This window comes from Leptosomus discolor, chromosome Z (assembly GCF_034619465.1).
Source record: "Leptosomus discolor isolate bLepDis1 chromosome Z, bLepDis1.hap2, whole genome shotgun sequence".
NCBI lineage: Eukaryota > Metazoa > Chordata > Aves > Leptosomiformes > Leptosomidae > Leptosomus > Leptosomus discolor.
This window is the reverse complement of record NC_141419.1, coordinates 483667-501395: the sequence shown is the minus strand read 5'-3', so window position 1 is coordinate 501395 and position 17729 is coordinate 483667. Positions and strand designations below refer to the sequence as shown.

The following is a 17729-nucleotide window of genomic DNA, read 5'->3' as shown; positions in this document are numbered from 1 at the left end:
GAGCCACAGATGCAGGCAAGACTACCCAAGTTAAAATTTTATTGGAAACGTTCAAAAGCTCTAGTAACAAGATCACCTCATAGTACAAATATAGATTTAAATGCATAAACTAAACCAATTACAAATCTATCCATGATTACTGTACATTAGTGGAGTATTACTCTTGGCTACCTACTTTGTGAACGAAATTAAATGAAAGCTGAGTTAGGACAAACAGCTCTAGAAACAAAAGACAATCTGCCTGGGGTTACAAAGAGGTTCTTCTCTCTAACACAGGCATCCTCTAAGGAGACAAAACCAAACTGAAGGCTCTGAAGCTTTGAGGAGTTCAGTTCTCCCATGTCTGCTTATGCTTTCAGTCACATGGTCACAGCATATAACTGAGTTCAGTTAACAGAATCCTATACGTTCTGCTTGTCCTTGCATTCCAAGGGGCACTCACAGAGTAACCAGGACTTTCAGAGGCTAGAAAGAGCAAAGATCACCGTCCACGTTGCAAGGCTCGGCAGGACCACTTGACACGTGGACAAGCATTTGCTTAGAACTAAATCCAGCTGGAAGTAACTTTACTCAGCATCCGTTGACTTATAGTGATCATCATCCACAGTGGAGTAGATGTGTCCCTCGCTGCTAAGGAATTCAACAGCTTGCCTTGGAAGAAAACAAAAAAGCAGTTGCTATTTCCTATCAACACCTTTCTCTCGGGGATTTCCCACTTACAGACCCCATCCCTGCTGTTCCCTTCCGGCAGCTGCCAAGGCAAGCTCTCGGTGGCTCTGTCCTGTGAGCAGTTTAAGTGCTGCTCCACCAGCCAGCAGGTGCAGAAAGCTTCTCCAGAGCGGTGGCCATCGGCTCCCCCAGCAGCTCTGACTCCGCCTGCCACAGAGGGAAGGCCACCGCTCTCGGTGCTTCCCAGGCAAAAGCGGTACCTGCCGCTCTGCTTCAAAGGGGACGGGACACAGAAGGACAGTGGACCTTCCTTACTGCCTCCAGGCTTCGCTGGCTTTCTAAGTCTCGGGGGGGAGTAGTTATTAGAGACAGCCAAGGAGAAGAGAACAGAAACAGCCTGTTCCCGAGTTCTGATGGGGTGCAGGGAGCAGGGCAGCCCTTGGGAACCGAGGAGAAAACACTGCTGAGGTGCTCGGTGCTGCCGGTCCCTATGGCTTTGCTACCGAGCTGCGAGACAGCTTGCTTTGGAAACAGGGAGGGAAGCATTTTATCATCCCCCCTTCAGCTGACAACGGCTCATTCTGAGCTGCTGAGACTCCAAAGGCTCTGGCTCACGACTGCATTCTGCTGGGAACAGCTGGCATTACTAGCGCTGTGCCACAAGTCAGGACCGGGGCTTGCCCACTATTTTCCTCTCTGCCTCCTCTCATCAGGCTCCAGGGAGGACTGCCTGGATTCCCACAGCGTCCTTCGTTCCTATGTACTTACTTTATGGTTGACATGCTCATATTGTGTAGCTGAAGTTTCAGCTCTTGAAGACTCATACCCTCTGGGACAGGGCAGTTTTTAATCAGGTTCAGCACCTGGGAAAAACAAGAACCACCACTAGCACACAGCTGAGCTTCGCTACGGGCGAGGGAGAGCAAGGCCAAGGAAGAACTATCCCTCCTCAACAAGCAACTGAGCCGGCCTTTCTTCGCCCCCACCACGCCGCAGCAGCACCCCCTGCACCCGCCGTGTCCCTGGAGAAGCTGCTCGCACCCACCTGGCTCTGGTGCGCTGTGAGTCCGTTCACGGGCAGGCTGCCCCCTCCGCCGTAGCCCCCCATCTCGCCCAGCCCGGCGGAGGCGAACGGCTGCGGCGCTCTCGACGCTGACTGCAAGGACGAGAGTGAAACCGCTGCGGTTACACAGGCTGCCACGAGCCCGCAGCAGGGAGGGGTCGGTGTTACCAGAGAGACAGTCATGCAAAAGGGATTCCCAAAAGAAGCCACTGGAAATGGACTGCGACACCCCCCCCCTCCAAGGAAGCCAGGACTCCTGTCACACCTTCGCTGTAGCCCTCCAACAGCTTCGAGCTCTCCAGCCTCACAACTCCACAACGTCCTCAACGAACCACGAGGTCCCTCTCTGGGAGACGACCAGCCACCCAGAGAAGGCCAAGATGGAATCAGGACCTTCAGGTACGTACCATAAGGTTCTTCCTGAGGATCATATGCGCGTTGACAATTTCTAGAATGTGCGTGGTGAACTCATTCATATTTTCCAGAGGCACGATCTTAAATGCCACCAAGCTTTTCTTATTCTTTCAGAGGGGAAAAAAAAAAAAAAAAAGGCAAATAAAAAACTTTAACATCACAGCAACAGGAAAACAGGAACACACTGAGCAGCCAATGCAACCACTCTCTCCAGGAACAGGGACAGCGGTGGGTAGGGAGCCTGTCTGCATGCACCTAGTCCAAAATCTTCTGACTTACAATTTCATATGCGATTTTGCAGGACAATGCAGACAGGGTAACTCCTCTTTCTAAACAGTGGTAATTAACTGCACTTTGCTCCACACATGCATTTAAATATTTATTCATACATTCAGTTATAATATTCAGTTATGAGCCAACCACAGCAGGTAACACACCACAAGCAGCGCCCCCGTTAACCAGAACCTGGCCTAGGCTCTGCAGCACCAACACCCCAGACCCTGATGGCCGCACCCTGTTCCACCAAAACCAATGTGCTGGTGCAGAGCGGCATTTCAAATGGTCCTTTGCACCCAGGAGCAATTAAAGCGTTATTAACTACAGCCCTGGCAAAAACAATTAAGGATTTGTCTGCAGGAAAGGACGAGCCAAGACCACGACCAAGCGGATATTCTAAAGGGAGCCCAGGGACACCGTCACACACCACCGACCCCTCGTGCCCTGCTCCAGCCTCGTGACTTGCAGCAGCACACGGACACCCCCACTGTACCTGGAAAGACCGCAGGTGACCGGCCACTTTCACGTAAGTTCCTGGCGGTACCACAACGTTCTCACCACCCGCCTCCTGCCAGACGGGAAAAGGAGAAAGGAAGGTTTTGCTGGTTCATGTTTCCATTTCTCAGTTATCACAATAAATGACGCAGGAAAGAAGGCTTCTCTGAAGCAAACACAAACGGCATGCATTCCTCTGTCCAGTAACAGCAGTTAGGAAACAGAATCATAAATGAAAAATGGGGGAAAACCCCCATTTGCTCGTTTGAATGCACTGTACATTTCACAGCAGCCAAAGCCAGCTGCCTGCTCTGCTGCCTCTGCCCACTTGAGAGGTTGCCACAGGGCAACAAGAGGAAAGTAGTGAATAGTGAAAAAGCAGGTGTTCAACTCCATCCCCTGGGCAGGGGAATGGCGGCAGGCCAGAACCTTTTCTGAAGGGACAATAAACTCACAGCTAAGCCAACTCAGCGTCTGCCAAAGCTGCTCATCTGAACCCAGCCGTTTGCCTTCAAACCTGTGTTACAGCAACGCGGTCTGGCCTAAAGGCCTGCTGTACCAGCAGGAGAGTCCAGCGAAAGCTGTCAGCACTTCAGGAGTCATGACTCAGAAAACAAGACAACGTTCATTGGTACGTGTCTTCACCTCAACCACCGAGGCACAGACAAAACCTCTGCTCACCCTCTGTCCTTGTGTTCACGCAGAAGCACCGAGCCTGCGCCTCTCAGCTCAGCTGTGAAGGAAGGGTTGGGCTCCAGCAGCTAAACCCTTAAAAAACTACAGAGTGATTCAACGTGGAATCATGTACGAAAGACCAAACAGGAGAAGAGTCCCATGCAGCACCAGTGACCTCTGCTACAGCAGCATCTCCCTTGGGTTTCAGACGTGCTATCCCTAAAGCGCTTTTCAGAAAAGCCACATCTTTTTTGTAAGGAAGTCCTGCGAGAAGCAGAGTTGGACTCGATGACCATTATGGGTCCCTTCTAACTTGAGATATTCTATATCTCCATAACTTTTCTCTCTTCACCACCCCCAAAAACTTTTAAAGAAGCGCGTTCACAACAAATCTGCTGCTTACGTCAGTATCAACCCACTGCCTGACGTCCATCGGGGCTGCCGTCATGTCGTCCACTTTGTAGAGGATGTTCGTGGGCGCCTTCTCGGCGTGCCGTATTATCCCCATCATGATGACCTGCGTCGGGAGAGGGAAGAGTTTATCCGAGACGGCCCCGGGAAACGCGCCTGGTTTGCCCGCAGCCTCCCCGCCCGCCGCTCGCCCCCGGAGCCCACCTGGGAGATTTCCACGTCGCGGATCCGGAAGGTCTCGTCGACCTGCTCGGCTGCCAGCAGCTGCGACACTGTGCAGGGCACGATGTTCTGGGAGCGGATTCTCTGCAAGGGGCGGCGGGGCCGTCAGCGCCGCCGGGCAGCGGCCGCCCCTCGCCCCCCTCCCCCGGCCGCCGCGGCCCAGCGCCGGCCGAGGCCCCGCTCCCGGCCTACCTGCTTCTTCTCCGCCTGCGTGCCGGAGGGGGAGCCAAAGCCGCCCGGGGACTGCGTGTAGCCGCCCGGTGGCCCCGAGGTGCCCACGGTGCCGTACCCGCCGTCGAAGGTACCTGAGGGGGGACAAGGAGAGCCCGTGAGGCGGTAGCGGTGACGCGCCCTCCGTCCCCGCCGCCGCTGCCATCGCGGGGTGCGGCGGCGGCCTCGGGACCCCCGTTCCGGGCGCCCCCGGGGGCCCCGCGCCGCCCCCAGGCCCCGCCCCCGACCGAGCTCCCCCCCGGCCCGGCCGCCCCCGGCCCGCACCGTGCCCGCTCCACATGGCGGCGGCCCAACGTCGGGCGCCAGACAGCCCGCGCGCACCGCCCCTCCTTGCGCCGCCGGCTCCTGCCCAATCCGCGGGCGCCGCTCCGGCGGCCGACAGCCAATCGCGGCCCTCCGTCTTCGGGCTCCTACCAGTAGGGGGAGGCCGCGGGGAAGCGGCCGGCGCCATGTTGAGTGCGGGCACTGCCCGGCCGAGCTGAGGTGAGGGAGGCTGTGGAGGGGCAGGGCAGGGCGCGGCACGGCACGGCACGGCACGGCAGTCGCTGGCCGACATGCAGCTCGTCCTGCAGCCCGTCGCGCTCCTCCTGCTCTGCCCGCTGGCCGCGGCCCTGCCAGGTAAGGGCAGGTGGCGCGCCCCGCTCCCCGGCCGGGCGGGGGGCTCCGGGCGGTGCCCGGCGGCAGCTCCGCGCCCCCCGTCCCGCTGAGCCCCGGCCTCTCCCGGCGGCGGCAGGGCGCTTCTGGCACATCACCGACCTGCACTGGGACCCCGACTACGACGCGGCGGCGGGCCCCGGGCAGGTGTGCCCCTCGGGCGGCTCCCGGGCCGTGCCCGCCGCCGGGCCCTGGGGCAGCTACCTCTGCGACGCGCCCTGGCGCCTGCTCGCCTCCGCCGCCCGCGCCATGAGGGACCGCCTGCAGCGCCCCGACTTCGTCCTCTGGACCGGGTGAGGAGGGGCCGGGCCCCGCCGGGAGGGGGTCCGCTGCCCGCCCGCCCCCCGCAGCTGGCGGGGCTCTCCTCGGCTCGCCCGCTCCGCGCCCCCGCCGCCGTGCGGGGGGCTGAGGGCCGGCGTCTGCCTCGTGAGAGCTGCTCCTCCGAGGGGAGGGACGCCGGGCGTCCCGGGGGTCGGCAGCGGGGGCTGGGGCTGCCCGTTGCTCTCGGGCCGCGGTGGGTTGCCGGGGTTTGGCTGGGAGAAGGGACAGGCGGGGGGCCGGGGCGTACGGAGCTTGTGGGGGCATCCAGGGCTCTTTCCGAGGTAACCGTTTGGGAGAGGGGAGGTAAGGATGCGCCTTGCGATGCAAAACGTAGGCGTGGGGGGAGAGCGTGACAGCAACGAGGCCTCTCCACACCGTCCAGAGGCTCCCAACAAGCCCCAGGAGTGAGAAACATAAGGTCAGGAAAGGATCACAGTTCATCGTCCTGCCTTTTCTGTGTGGTTGTTGCCAGCTCTGCCTGACGTCACGCAAACTCCGAGCACCCGAAGTGCTCCAGGAATGGGACGTGCTCTTTCCAAGCCCTGCCTGTTGGAGGCGGTGGGGGGAGAGCATTGCAAGGCAGGCCTGTGGCACCTCTTCAAGCCATAAAGAGGCACCTGGGAGGCTTCTCTCGAGGAAGAGCTGTTTTGCTTCAGAAATATGAAGAACCTCCCCAAATAGAACACGTTTTCTCCTAGTATGGTCTCCAGAAGTGGGTGCCCTCTTCCACAGGAGGCCTCAACAGCACTCGCAGGCAGTAAAAGCTTTATTTTACATAGTTATTGTAAGTGCAGGTGTCCTCTTGCAATGCTTGCTTTTCTTCTGGAGGTGCAACATCAGCCTGTAACCTGCCGTAACCCCCAGTCCTGGCTGTTGCCTGCCCCCATGTTTTCATTTGCTGTCTCTGCAAATGATGGTTCCCACTTGGAAGTAGTTATTGCTCCTTATGACTTTATGTTGATTTTTCATTTTTCTTCAAACTATTTCCCCCAGTCCTTTGACACCGTTTTGAATTTTGATCTTCCTCTTTGATGGGCTTGTTGACAGCCCAGCGTCACCTACAAATGCCATGAAGCGTATTGGTGAAAACATGGAAGCGCGTGTGCCTGCCGCGCCTCCGGAGGCAGACCCCGGTGATCACTGCCCGGCTGGAGGCATTCCTCTGCTCCTTGTAACAAGAGCTGGTTTTCTGCTGTTCGAATAGCTGTGCAAACAGCTTTGCTTCACTATTGCTGGTCAGATGTTGACCTGAGATTGCAGAATGCCGTTCCTTGCAACATTTCCCGTCAGATTTATTGTCTGTTAAATGGGCTGGGGCAGAGTGAGACTCCGCTTGGTACACGTGCATGTAGGTTTTTCACAGTAGCATAAAGTGGAGCCTGTCTTCCCTTTGGACAATTCCTTGAAACTCCTTCGGTGCCTTGGTGTCGTGGTTTGAGCCCCCCAGCCAGCAGGAAAGCCCCCCACAGCCGCTTGCTCACCCCCACCCCGTCCCTTGAGGGATGGGGGGGAGAAAATACAACCGAAAAGGTCCTGCGCCCAAAAGCTTCAACTTTATTTTCTACGAGGCACAAAGGGAAGTGAGCAAGTTTCTCTGCCTTGCTTATCACAAGTGACTTGTCACAGTGGCTGTGCTGCTTTTCTCTTTCTAGAGATGATACTCCTCACGTCCCCAATGAGAAGCTTGGAGAAGAAAAGGTTCTGCACATAATAGAAAATCTGACCTCTCTGATAAGAGAGACATTTCCAGGTAGGATGTGGGGGGATGAGAGGGAAGGTGGGCACAGAGCTTGTGGGGAGAGTTTAGCAGGGTGGAGTAATGACGAACTGGGAAGGGGAAAAAGGCATGGAAGGGCTCTGGTCCCTGGGACTTGTTTGTCCTCTTCCTAGTTGCTGTGTGGCGTGAGGCATGCCTGAATTGAGGTGTCTGATGCACACTCATTGTTTGAGGCTAGTGCACTCGTTGTTTCAGGTTAACTCACTCAGAAGAGAGGAAAATAAACGTTTCTGTAATTAGTCATTAAGACAGAAAAGGCTGCAAGATTTCCTCACGCTTAACCCGTGTCAGCAGTGGGGGAAGGAGTGTTACTGATGGCAGAAGCTCCCCGAGAGGTCTGTGAAGCCGTGGCTCTGGGGTGGCTTGTCCCGAGGAGGGACAGTCTGTGCAGTGTTGGACTCCCAGTCCATGCCGCCCCATGGCTGTGGGTGGATGATTCGCTTTTGCAAAGCTCTCAAGCCATGCTGTCTGCGAGTGCCTGGGGAGCTTTGGTGCTGAGGAGCTCTCGTGGCAAGCAGGGATGCCTCCGCGCCTCCTTTTCGCTGGCTCTAGGTACTAAAGTCTACGCAGCGATGGGCAATCATGACTTCCACCCCAAGAACCAGTTTCCAGGGAAGGAGCACAGGATCTACAACCAAACAGCTGAACTGTGGCGTCCGTGGCTGAATGACGCTTCCATTCCTCTTTTCAGAGCAGGTGTGGCCCTGCTGGCTCACGCTGGCAGCACTCTGGGGAGATGGGGTGGTTAGGAGAATACCAGAGTGGTTTTCCTTGCTTATATGCTCAGAGCAACAGTATGTATTTGGAGAGAAGGGTCCAATTTAACGCTGATTTCTGGCACTGAGTTCTCCTGCTTGCGAGAAGAAAAATTTCTTTATGCTTTAGTCTTTCCTGCTTTCCTCAAGTTACTGAAAAGTGTCCCTACAGAGGCTGCAGTGGTGAGATGCAGTGGAAGGACAAAGATGTTTTAAGAAGGCTACTGGTGCGGGCAGCACTGTGGCTCTGTGGAACAGCCCAGCTCCTGGTGCTGCACACTGCCCCCACGCAGGGTCCCCCCTCACCTGGGGAGTCACAAGCACGACCAGAGGCACAGAGCAGGGAGAGTCTCTCCAAACCCCCGTCCCGGAGCGGTCAGAGCACTGCTGGCACCGTGTCCGGACGACGACTCTGCTGTGGCTAGTGCCCAGGAGAGCGGAGGGGTGGAAGCAAAGGGATCTGGGGTCACAGCAGCCAGCGTGGCCAGACCTCCAGCTCTTTCCCTGTCGGTTGCATTTTTCAGGAGCTTTCTACACCGAGAAGCTGCCCGGCCCAAGGACGAGGGGGCGAGTGGTTGTCCTCAATACCAATCTGTACTACGACCAGAACAACGAGACGGCTGGTGAGGAAGATCCTGGAGGCCAGTTCCAGTGGCTGGAAGAAACACTGACCAACGCGTCCAGAGCAGATGAAATGGTATTAAAAGAAGGGAACAAACAAACTTTGCAGAGGGCTTCTCCCAGCCCTGAAGCTCTTCTTGCTCCTGCTCCTCCCTCTGTGCAGTCGCAGCAAGGCAGCGCCCCGCGGGAAGCGTGGGCTGCGCGTTCAGCACCACTCTTGCTTCTGCAGGTCTACCTCGTGGGGCACGTCCCTCCTGGCTTCTTCGAGAAGAAGCGAGGCAAGGCCTGGTTCCGGCGCGGCTTTAACGACCGATACCTGAGGATCGTGCGGAAGCACCACCGGGTGATCGCTGCGCAGTTCTTTGGGCACCACCACACCGACAGCTTCCGGATGTTCTACAGTGACACAGGTACGGCTCTGGCCGCCCCAGCATTGCGTGGGAGCCCTGCCGACCCCCTGGAAGTCGCCGTCAGTGAGAGTGTTCAGAGGCTGTTGGCTGAAGGCGGCGGAGAGGCCAGAAGAGGCTTGTGAAATGCTTTGGTCAACGTGTGACAGCAGTGGTGCTGATCTCCACCCCCAGCCTGTAGCTCCATCCCTCCTTCCTGCTTACCCTCAAATTTTGTCGTTTCCCCTCAGTGCCTTGCAACTTCTTGCCTGCTCCCTCACGGTGGGGTTTGGACACCAGCTGAGACGTAAGGGAGCGGTGACGGACCTTCGCTTGGGGTTAGGGTAGTGCTCTGGCTCTCTGCGAAGCGTGGGGCTCTTGTGCACCCTCGCTGCAGGGCTCTTCGCCAGCAGCAGAAAGCCCGTTCTCAGCTGCAGCCGTCCCGCGGTCGATCCCCAGTGCTGCCCAACGCGCTGATCTTCGTGCGTGCGCTGGTGTAACTGGGGCCGGTGACGAAGCCGCGCTCTGCAGTGCCATCGGTTCCTGGGGCGCTCCCTGCAGCGGGGACAGGGTGTGATACGAGCCAAGGTCTCCCACTCATGGGTTTGTTCTGCCTGTCTGTTAAGGTTCTCCAGTCAATGTCATGTTCCTGGCCCCTGGAGTGACTCCCTGGAAAACAACGTTACCTGGAGTGAGCAATGGAGCCAACAACCCTGGGATCCGGGTGGTCGACTACGATCCAGACACCCTTCAGGTGTTGGTAGGGGACCCTGCGTGCTGCCGTTCGGAGGAGTGCTTTAGCTGCTGGTTTAACGGGCGGGACCAAGTGGCTGCCTAGGAGAGCCCTCAGCCGGGCTGTTCCAGCCGCCTGTCTGGCACAAAGGTTTTGCAAGAGTCAAGGCAATGCGCCCGCGGCCAGCTGGCCCGGACCCGCTGCTGGGATGAGCTCCCAGGGCAGCGCAGGACAGGTTTTGTCGTGTCCTTCATGTCTTTAGCATCTCCTTTGACACTTGCTTTACTACCCAGGTCGTGCGGATTGCAGAACTTCACTTCGAGGACTAACAGACTTGTCAAACCCCCTCCAAAAACTTTGAACCATGTAGAAAATGATTTGGGTCCCCCGAGTCGCTAAACTGATTCATTTGCAATGGATCTGAATTTAGGTGAATTGTAGGGGCAGCTTCTGTTCCCTCTGTCTCTTGTGTGCAGCGAGTGGAGGGTGGGGTGTTTGTGCCTTTCTTTGCAACGGAGAAAGCGGCTCCGTAGCTGCCCTGTGCACCCGTTCATAGCATGAGAGAGGCGTGTAGAATGCACGTGGGAGGCAGGGGGGGCTGGTGGAGAGAAGGGCAAGAGGCTGAGAACAGAAGTTGTGAAAAACTTTAGTTACTCACAGTTGAGAAAATCACTTTGCTCAGTAGCACTACTCCAACCCGGGCTTCTGCCAGCGGACAGTGTTGGCAGTAAGTGACAGAATGATTTTGAAGCGGGCCAGGCTCAGGTTCCCTGGTGTTTGGAGATAAAAGTCAAGCAGAGAAAACCCATCCCTTACAGAACGGGATGCTTTTGTGGCAAGTCCTGGAGGCTCTCGCCTGAGGTGCCTGTCCCCAGGGTCACACCTCGGTCAAAGCGCCTGCTGGGAGGCAGCTCGCCCCTGGTGCTGCACCCCCGCGTCTGGGAGAGGGGGCTGGCTGCGTCCCAGCCAAGCATTTCACTCGGGGGCTGAGCCTCCCCCGATTTGTCCTCCTGTTCTTCCCTCCCTGCAGGATATGGTGACCTACTACTTGAACCTAACGCAGGCCAACATGATGGCCCCAGGAGGGGAGGAAGAGTTCCCAGCGTGGGAGGAAGAGTACAGGCTGACGGCGGCCTTCCAGGTGCCCGACGGCTCCGCGCGCTCCATGCAGGCGGCGCTGGAGAGGATCGCGGGGGACCCGCGCCTCCTGCAGCGGTACCACCAGTTCAACTCGGTCGGGTACGACCTGAGCCGCTGCGAGGAGGCCTGCCGGCTCGATCACCTCTGCGCCATCAGGGAGGTCGACTTCGCGAAATACGACGAGTGCATTAGAGCCGGCGGCTCTGCGTCTGCTGCCACCAGCGTCTAGCTTTTGGTGCTCTGCCTGATCGTAGGGGTTCTCGGTCCCAGCAAGCGCCGTCACGACTGAGAGTGAGAGAAAACGGAGGGAGCACAAGCTCACCGTGCATGTGAACTGGCAGCTGACAATGCTGTTGGCATTGAGAACTTGCTCAGAAACCGAGACGGAGCCAGTGCCTTTTGCCAAAAGCTCTATCGTGTTGACTTGAAGTGTTCTAGAAAAGCTCGATACGTTGGGAAAGGGCACCGAGTGCTACAGTCTGTTTGTGCCGGACTGACTGACATCAGGGGGTCTGTCTCCCTTCTGCTGTGACTTCTGCGGTGGCCTCGCAGCTCAGATGAAGACCAGGCCTCCCTGTGGACTTCAGCTCACCGTGGATGAGAGCTGTGAGCTGCCACATGTCTGCTGCCGGAGGGGTTCCTCGTGGTGGCACACACTGGTTCTGGAAGGACCGTGCAACTGGCGACCCAGAAGGTCTTGTTTTGGTGGCCTTGTGCCGCAGCGGCCTCGCCTTTGGCTTAGGAGCAAAGACAGGTGGGGTTAGTTCTTCTTTTGGCAGTGTTTGAACTTCACCAAGTTTGGGCCACGGCTTTCACGTGGCTGTGCCCACGAGGAGGCTCCAGGGTAAAAAGTTGGATTCTAATGAAGCAGCTCTTCCCTTCTGGGCTCCCTTAACTCGCTTGGTTTCTCCCTGCAGCTGGGCCCTGCGGGCGGCCCTTGCCCGCCTCACCCCTGAGAAACACCGAACAGTTGGTGGTTTGGCAGCCTGGGGCCTTGCCGGCTTCTGGGGGCACCTCGAGGGCAGCCGTAGGAAGCGGTGGGGCGGTGGGCCCTTGGGGTGAACGAGACACCGAGGGGATACTGGCGCTGCCCGCCAAAGGCCGCCCTGGGCTCTCCCAGGGCAGGGGGAGGCCAGGCACCCTGAGCACGCCCCGGGTGCGCCCCGGCGGCTCCCGCAGGTCGTGGGTGCGCTGCCCGTGGGGCGCTCGCCGAGCGGCGCAGGCCGGCTCCAAGGGCGGGAGGGCTGCGAGGGCGAGGAGCGGCGTAGGCCGGGCGTGGAGATGGGCGGCGGCGGTGGTGGGCGCAGCAGGGCGGCCGGGGCGGCGTGGGTGCGTTGTGTCGGGGGAGCGGGGCGCCGGGGGCAGAGCTGCCAGCCACGCTGGGGCGTCGCAGCCAGTGCCTCTGCAGAGCGGGTGCTCTGGGGTGCTCCGGGGCAGCCGCTTTGCTGTGGGAGGCTGGTAGCGGCCGGGCCCCCTCTGCCCACCCCCGCCCTCCCGCTGGTGACGGAGGGTCGCCCTCCCAACAGACTTGCCTACACCGTGGCAGAGAAGCCGGCACTTCTGTACAGCAGCGCTGGGAAGCACGGGGGATGGCTCCTCCGAACGTGCTTCAGAGTTACATCAAAATTCAGCATTTTATATCCTTTTTCTGCAAAGTCATGGTCTTTAACATAAGCGTGCATGTTATGCCCGCTATTAGTTTTGACATTTACAATGATTGGTCCACCCTATTATATGACTTTATTAATATTTCTATGCTAATATAATCATTGGTCATTTTACTGATCAAGATCTCTGATACACAAATCAGGGTGGGGAGGATGTGAGAGTCTTCACAGCAACATTCCTTTGTTTCTGTGGTTTCATCCCATAAGGTGGATAACGAGCTGAGAAGGTACAATTTCACTCCTCGTACCTGCCTCCCCGTGCTGCGTTCTGCACAATTTCACACCCGCAGCAGCCCTGGCTTTGGCCATCTTCGTGAGGGCTGCACCCGCTCTCTCTGAGCATCAGGGAGGGTTTGTGTGTTTCTTACCGTCGTGTAAACTGATTGCGTCAGGAAATAATTAAATACAAGACGTTAGTTGTTCATTAAAAGCAATTAATTATCAATGAAAAGTAATTAGCTATTCAAAATTCAGACCCGATGGTAACACCGCTCCTGGCGCGGCAGGGCTGGCTGTCCCCCGCGGGGCCCTCTGCCGTCTCCGCAGCCCCGTCCCCTCCAGCTCCCGGGCACCGGAGCCCCCTGGAGCCAGCGCCGGCCCGAAGGGCGGCGGGGGGGGAGGCGGTGGGTGCGGGTTCTGCTGCGCCCCGAAATCCTCCCGTTGGCAACGGGAGGGGAGAGCTGGCAGCCCCCAGCCCGGCGGCGCCGGCCCCCGGGGGTCCTGGGCGGTTTGGGAGGAGCCTCCCGGGGGCGGACGGGGAGACGCTCGAGTCGCGCGCGGGGGCCGGTGGCGGGAACGAGCGGAAAGGCTGTGGGGAGAACCGCGCCGGAAGAGCCCGGGGGGCTGCGGTTGCCCCGTGCTGGGAGCCCCGGGGGTGCAGCTGGGGAGGGGGGGCCGGGCCGGGGCGGGAGCGGCGGGGGGCGGAGCTGGGGCGGCCCGGGCGGCGCAGCGGGATGGCGGCGGGATGCGGGGGCTGACCCGGGGGGTGCGGCGTTACCGGGACTGACCCCGGGGGGTGCGGGGTTCCCGGGGGGGCGGGGGCTGACCCGGGGGGGGCGGGGTTACGGAGGGGGCGGTGTTACCGGACGCGGCTGCCCGGCCCGGCGAGGCGCGAGGGCGGCGGGGGCCGGCGGGGGCCGGCGGGGGCGGGGCCGCCGGTGGGGCGGGGGCGGGGCCCGCCCGGGGCGCGGCCGGGAAGCGGGCGGGTGCGCGCGGGGCCGCCGATGGCGCGGGCCGCCCCGCCGCGGTTCGGGCCGGTGCAGCTGGCGCTGGCGGCGGCGGGGGCGGCGGCGGCGGCGCTGGACGTGTGCGCGGACGGGTGGGTGGCGGCGGGGTACGCGCGGGGCGGGCAGCCGGGCTGGGCCGCGCTGGCGCTGGCCCTGCTCGCCGCCGCCTCGCTCGCTACCCAGGCCTGCAGCTGGCTCTGGCTGCGCGCCGACCCGCCCGCCCTGCGCCCCGCCGTGCCCCCGTGGCTGCTCGCCGCCCTCCACTTCCTCCAGCTCGGCTTCCTCTTCAGGTACGGTGCCCTCCGCTCGTCTCTCGTCCCGCCCGCGCCCCCCCCCCGGCTTCCCCCGGCATCCCTCTGGTGCCCCCCGGCGTCGCCCCCAGCCCCGCCGCTCCGCCCCAGCCGCTCCCGCTGCCCTCCCGGGGCGTCCCTTCGCCCTGCCCCTGCGGGGGTGAGAGGGGCCTGACCCCCCGCGCCCGCCGCTCTGCCCGGGGAGCCCCCGGGACAACCCAGCGCCCTGCCTCCCCCTCCCCGGGGGTCGGGATGCCCCAGGGGCTCCCCGGGCAGAGCGGTTTGGCCCAGCCCCGGGCTGGAGCCCGGTGGGAGCCACCCGTGTCCCTCTAGCTGAACTTTCCCACCCCCGTCCCAAAGCACCGCCTTCGCTCCGTCTCCCGGTGCTGTCACCGCTGCCGGTGGCCTCTTGCCAAGCCGAGCAGGGCCGGGTGTCGGAGCCTGCGGGCGCCGTGAACGCCCCAAGCCCTTGTCTGGGCCTGGGCTCCCCTGGCTGTTCGGGGGAGCGGCGTGGCTGCGCCGTGCCCCCCCTCCTGCGGGGGGGAAATAATCCGGCCGCTTCCCCCCAGGGCGATGCTCAGTTCCAGGCTCGAACTTCCCACCGCGGCCGGGCACCGTGTGGGCACCAAGTGGGCGCCGTGTGGGCGTCGTGTGGCACCGTGTGGGCCCCGTGGTGCTCGGCTGGGGAAGGGGGCGGGTGTGGTTTGAGCACAGATCGGGGCATTTCAAGTTGTCCCGCCAGGGCGGCGTGAGGACGGAGGGGCGCGCTGCGCTGCCACGCCGCAGCCTCTCACCACTGACCCCACGCAGGTGCCTCCATGCTCTGAAGGTGGGCTGGAAGGTGTGCTGGGCGAAGGCAGAGGAGGAGGAGGAGCAGAGCCACATGGCCTTCCTCTCCCACGACATCAGCATGCTCCGCCTGTTTGAGACCTTCCTGGAGAACACTCCGCAGCTCACCTTGCTCCTCTACGTTATCCTGCGGACAAACAAGGCAGAACCCTCCCAGGGTGAGTGGTCTGGGGCCGGGGGAGGGGGCTGTGGGGGACAGGATTGAGGTCAGAGCGGGCCTGGATGGGAGAGACCAGATGGACTGTCCAGGGGCTGCAGGACCCATCAGGATACGGGCCGTCTGCCCTTGCTTGAGGCGTCATTCTTCTCCCACATCACTCCTTCCCTTGACGTGACCAGGAGGGTGCACCCCTGTCCTGCGCTCACGTGCCCCCATGGACTATGCTGGGCTTGGGGTGGGTGGGTTAAAGCTGGGGGACCACTGTGGTCTTTCCCCTGCGTGCTCCAGGAGAGGCTGAGGGTCAGGAGAGAAATCAGGAGCGTGCTGTGGGGTGGGGAGATACTGCTGTAGACGTGGACGGAGGGTGGAGCACAGGCCACCGAGGGAAGCTTCGGTGCCTCTCCTGGGGCGGGGAGCACCTGCCACTGCAGTGAAATGAGGAGCCCAACCGTGCGCTGGCTGGGTGGAGCCAGCGCTCACCTCCTGCCCGTGTGGGCTGGGTGCCACCCTGGCTGGGAGACAGGCTCCACAGAGCCGCTCGGTCCTGTCGCTTCTTCCCCATCTCCTGGGCAAGGCCAGGCAGCAGCCGCCTCCTCCTCAGGGAGGGTGGAAGGCCAGGGGAGCGACATGGGTGCCGAGGCTCCAACCCTCTGCAGCAGCCGCTTTGCGAGCTGGTGGAAGCTCGTTTTAGCAATGCCAGGCAGGGGAGGCTTGAGCCGGGCCGGGCCCCCCTCGATCTGCCCTCAGCATCTCCACCATTGTGTTTGCAGGACTGGGGATCTGCACTGCGTTCCTGTGTGTGACCTGGTCTCTGCTGGACTACCACCAGTCGCTGCGCTCCTTCTTGCAGGACAAGTACGAGCTGAGCCTGGGCTCCTCCGTCGTCTACTTCCTGTGGAACCTCTTCCTCATCTGCCCCCGCATCCTCACGGTTGCCCTCTTTGCCCTGCTCTGGCCCTACGGCGTGGCCATCCACTTCCCGCTCGTGTGGCTGGCGATGTTCCTCTGGGTCAGCCTGCAGGGCACAGACTTCATGGAGTCACCCGGCCCCGAGCAGCTCTACCGGGCCGTGGTGGCCGTGATCCTCTACTTCAGCTGGTTCAACGTGGCACAGGGGAGGACGCTGTACCGCAGCATCATCTATCACGGCTTCATCCTGGTGGACAGCACGCTGCTGGCCCTGTCCTGGGTCTGGTGCCGGTCCCCCTCGGACGAACACTCGTACCTCGTCCCAGTGGTCTCCGCTGCCCTGCCCTGCTACCTGCTGGGGCTGGCGCTGAGAGTCACCTACTACAAGTGGCTGCACCCCAACGTGCGGGCACAGCGAGACGGCGGCTACGACGAGGTGGATGCCAACGAGGGGAGCGACAGGCTGGAGTTTCGCTCATTCCCAGTGCCAGCCCTTGTGAACAGGCGGATGCAGTGGCTGGCCCAGACCCAGTTCCCCATCTCCTGGCCAGCGGGGCAGCATGTCCTGAATGGGGCTGCCACTGTTGAGTCTGCTGTCTGAGGCTGGCTCCTCCAAACTGAGTTGCTGGGGAGAAAGATTTGTTAGTCCTGCTCACAGTTCTGCCCCACCAGGCTGTTGTTTTGGGCAGCTGGAGGGACCTGGCAGAAACTGGGGCGACATGTAAGCACCCAGCAGGTCCCACGGTACACAGCACAGCTGCCATGGCTGTGCCCACGGGGAGAGCTGCGGTGTTCATGGAGGGTGTCCAGCACAGTGTGGCTGCACTGCCATGTCAGCTTTTCTGGTTATTTATTATTAGCTTTTTCCATAAAAAAAACCAAACCAAAACACAACCAGCAAAACAAAAAAAAAACCAACCCAATGGTTTGTTCTCTCTGGCTGTGCCTGCCTGTGCCTGCTGCACCTGTTGCTGCTCCGGGAGGTGGGTGCTAGTGTAGGGGAGAGCTTGTTCCCTCCTTGGCAGCAGCTGATCTTTTGGTTTCCAGCCAGGATTTTCCTCCTCCTCCTGTTAAGGTCAAAGACTGCCTGTTATCGCTATGTTCAGGGAGGGACGGAGAAGGCGGCAGGGACTCCCCTGTGCTGGGAGAGCAGCTGCGCTGGGCGGTGGGGTGCCCGCACCCTGGGGAGCGTGTTGCGGGATGGTGCAGGGTCGGGGTGCATGGGGCTGTGCCCCTTCGGAAACCAATGGGGAGGTGCGTTCCAGTGTGGATTCTCCGTGGACAGAAATGTTGGTTCTGCCCTTTGCCTTGTTGGCCAGGTCCCCCCCTGCCTTTCCCTCCCTGCTGCAGGTGGAGAGAGGGATGAAGCTGCTGCTTTGTGCTTGAAGCTGGGCTCCGGGAGCGGCGCTGGCCGGGTCACCCCATGGCTGCTGCCCCCGACAGTTGCTGTTTGTGGGGTGGGGGCTGCAGCAGCGCCATGGGCCCGTGTCCTCCTGGGGTGGGGGCAGTGGCTGTGTCCCCGCGTGCAGCCGCAGCGCGGCTCAGCGCTTCTGGCTTGTGATGGACACCTCCTGGTCCCTTTGGTGCTCCCACCGCCACACCCTGGGGGGTGCCCGGGCTGGTGTTGGCCACAACCAGTTTCTCAGCTGTTGGTGGCCGTTGGTGTGGTGAGTGTTGGCTCCTGGGCACGGACACCTGCTGCTCCCTGGCCGGGCTGCCCCTGCTCCGTGTCAGAACCTGAGCAGGGCCCGTCACAGCCCCCGGCCCTTGGTGCTGTTGCCCACA

The 17729-nt window shown here is 60.7% G+C and overlaps 3 protein-coding genes across 3 annotated transcripts; 2 read left to right on the top strand and 1 right to left on the bottom strand.

The window, feature by feature from the left end:
• Positions 1 to 22: 22 nt before the first annotated feature.
• On the bottom strand, positions 23 to 4751 carry RPA2 (replication protein A2). The gene is made up of 9 exons (XM_086479263.1): positions 4721 to 4751; positions 4418 to 4530; positions 4208 to 4309; positions 3996 to 4109; positions 2916 to 2990; positions 2140 to 2253; positions 1715 to 1825; positions 1438 to 1532; positions 23 to 651 (listed from the first exon to the last, which is right to left on the bottom strand). Exons 1-9 carry the CDS (start codon positions 4734 to 4736, stop codon positions 567 to 569), a joined length of 825 nt encoding a protein of 274 aa, XP_086335389.1. The 5' UTR covers positions 4737 to 4751; the 3' UTR covers positions 23 to 566.
• Positions 4752 to 5010: 259 nt separating this feature from the next.
• SMPDL3B (sphingomyelin phosphodiesterase acid like 3B) lies at positions 5011 to 11132 on the top strand. The gene is given in 8 exon segments (XM_086479260.1): positions 5011 to 5064; positions 5165 to 5403; positions 7084 to 7181; positions 7761 to 7904; positions 8488 to 8660; positions 8814 to 8994; positions 9597 to 9730; positions 10734 to 11132. Coding segments are annotated over 8 exon segments (1422 nt in total).
• Positions 11133 to 13733: 2601 nt separating this feature from the next.
• Positions 13734 to 16584, top strand: XKR8 (XK related 8). The gene is made up of 3 exons (XM_086480115.1): positions 13734 to 14026; positions 14837 to 15033; positions 15806 to 16584. The coding sequence occupies exons 1-3, from the start codon at positions 13734 to 13736 to the stop codon at positions 16543 to 16545; spliced, it is 1230 nt and encodes a 409-aa protein (XP_086336241.1). The 3' UTR covers positions 16546 to 16584.
• The last annotated feature ends 1145 nt before the right edge of the window (positions 16585 to 17729 follow it).

Excerpts from the sequence above, each read along its gene's own strand:
- XKR8 (XM_086480115.1), top strand. The coding sequence starts at position 13,734 with ATGGCGCGGGCCGCCCCGCCGCGGTTCGGGCCGGTGCAGCTGGCGCTG. Across the intron at positions 14,027-14,836 it reads CAGCTCGGCTTCCTCTTCAG|GTGCCTCCATGCTCTGAAGG; the intron begins GTACGGTGCCCT and ends GACCCCACGCAG. Across the intron at positions 15,034-15,805 it reads CAAGGCAGAACCCTCCCAGG|GACTGGGGATCTGCACTGCG; the intron begins GTGAGTGGTCTG and ends TTGTGTTTGCAG.
- RPA2 (XM_086479263.1), bottom strand. Across the intron at positions 4,310-4,417 it reads CGCAGGCGGAGAAGAAGCAG|AGAATCCGCTCCCAGAACAT; the intron begins GTAGGCCGGGAG and ends CGCCCCTTGCAG. Across the intron at positions 4,110-4,207 it reads GCGACGTGGAAATCTCCCAG|GTCATCATGATGGGGATAAT; the intron begins GTGGGCTCCGGG and ends CTCCCGACGCAG.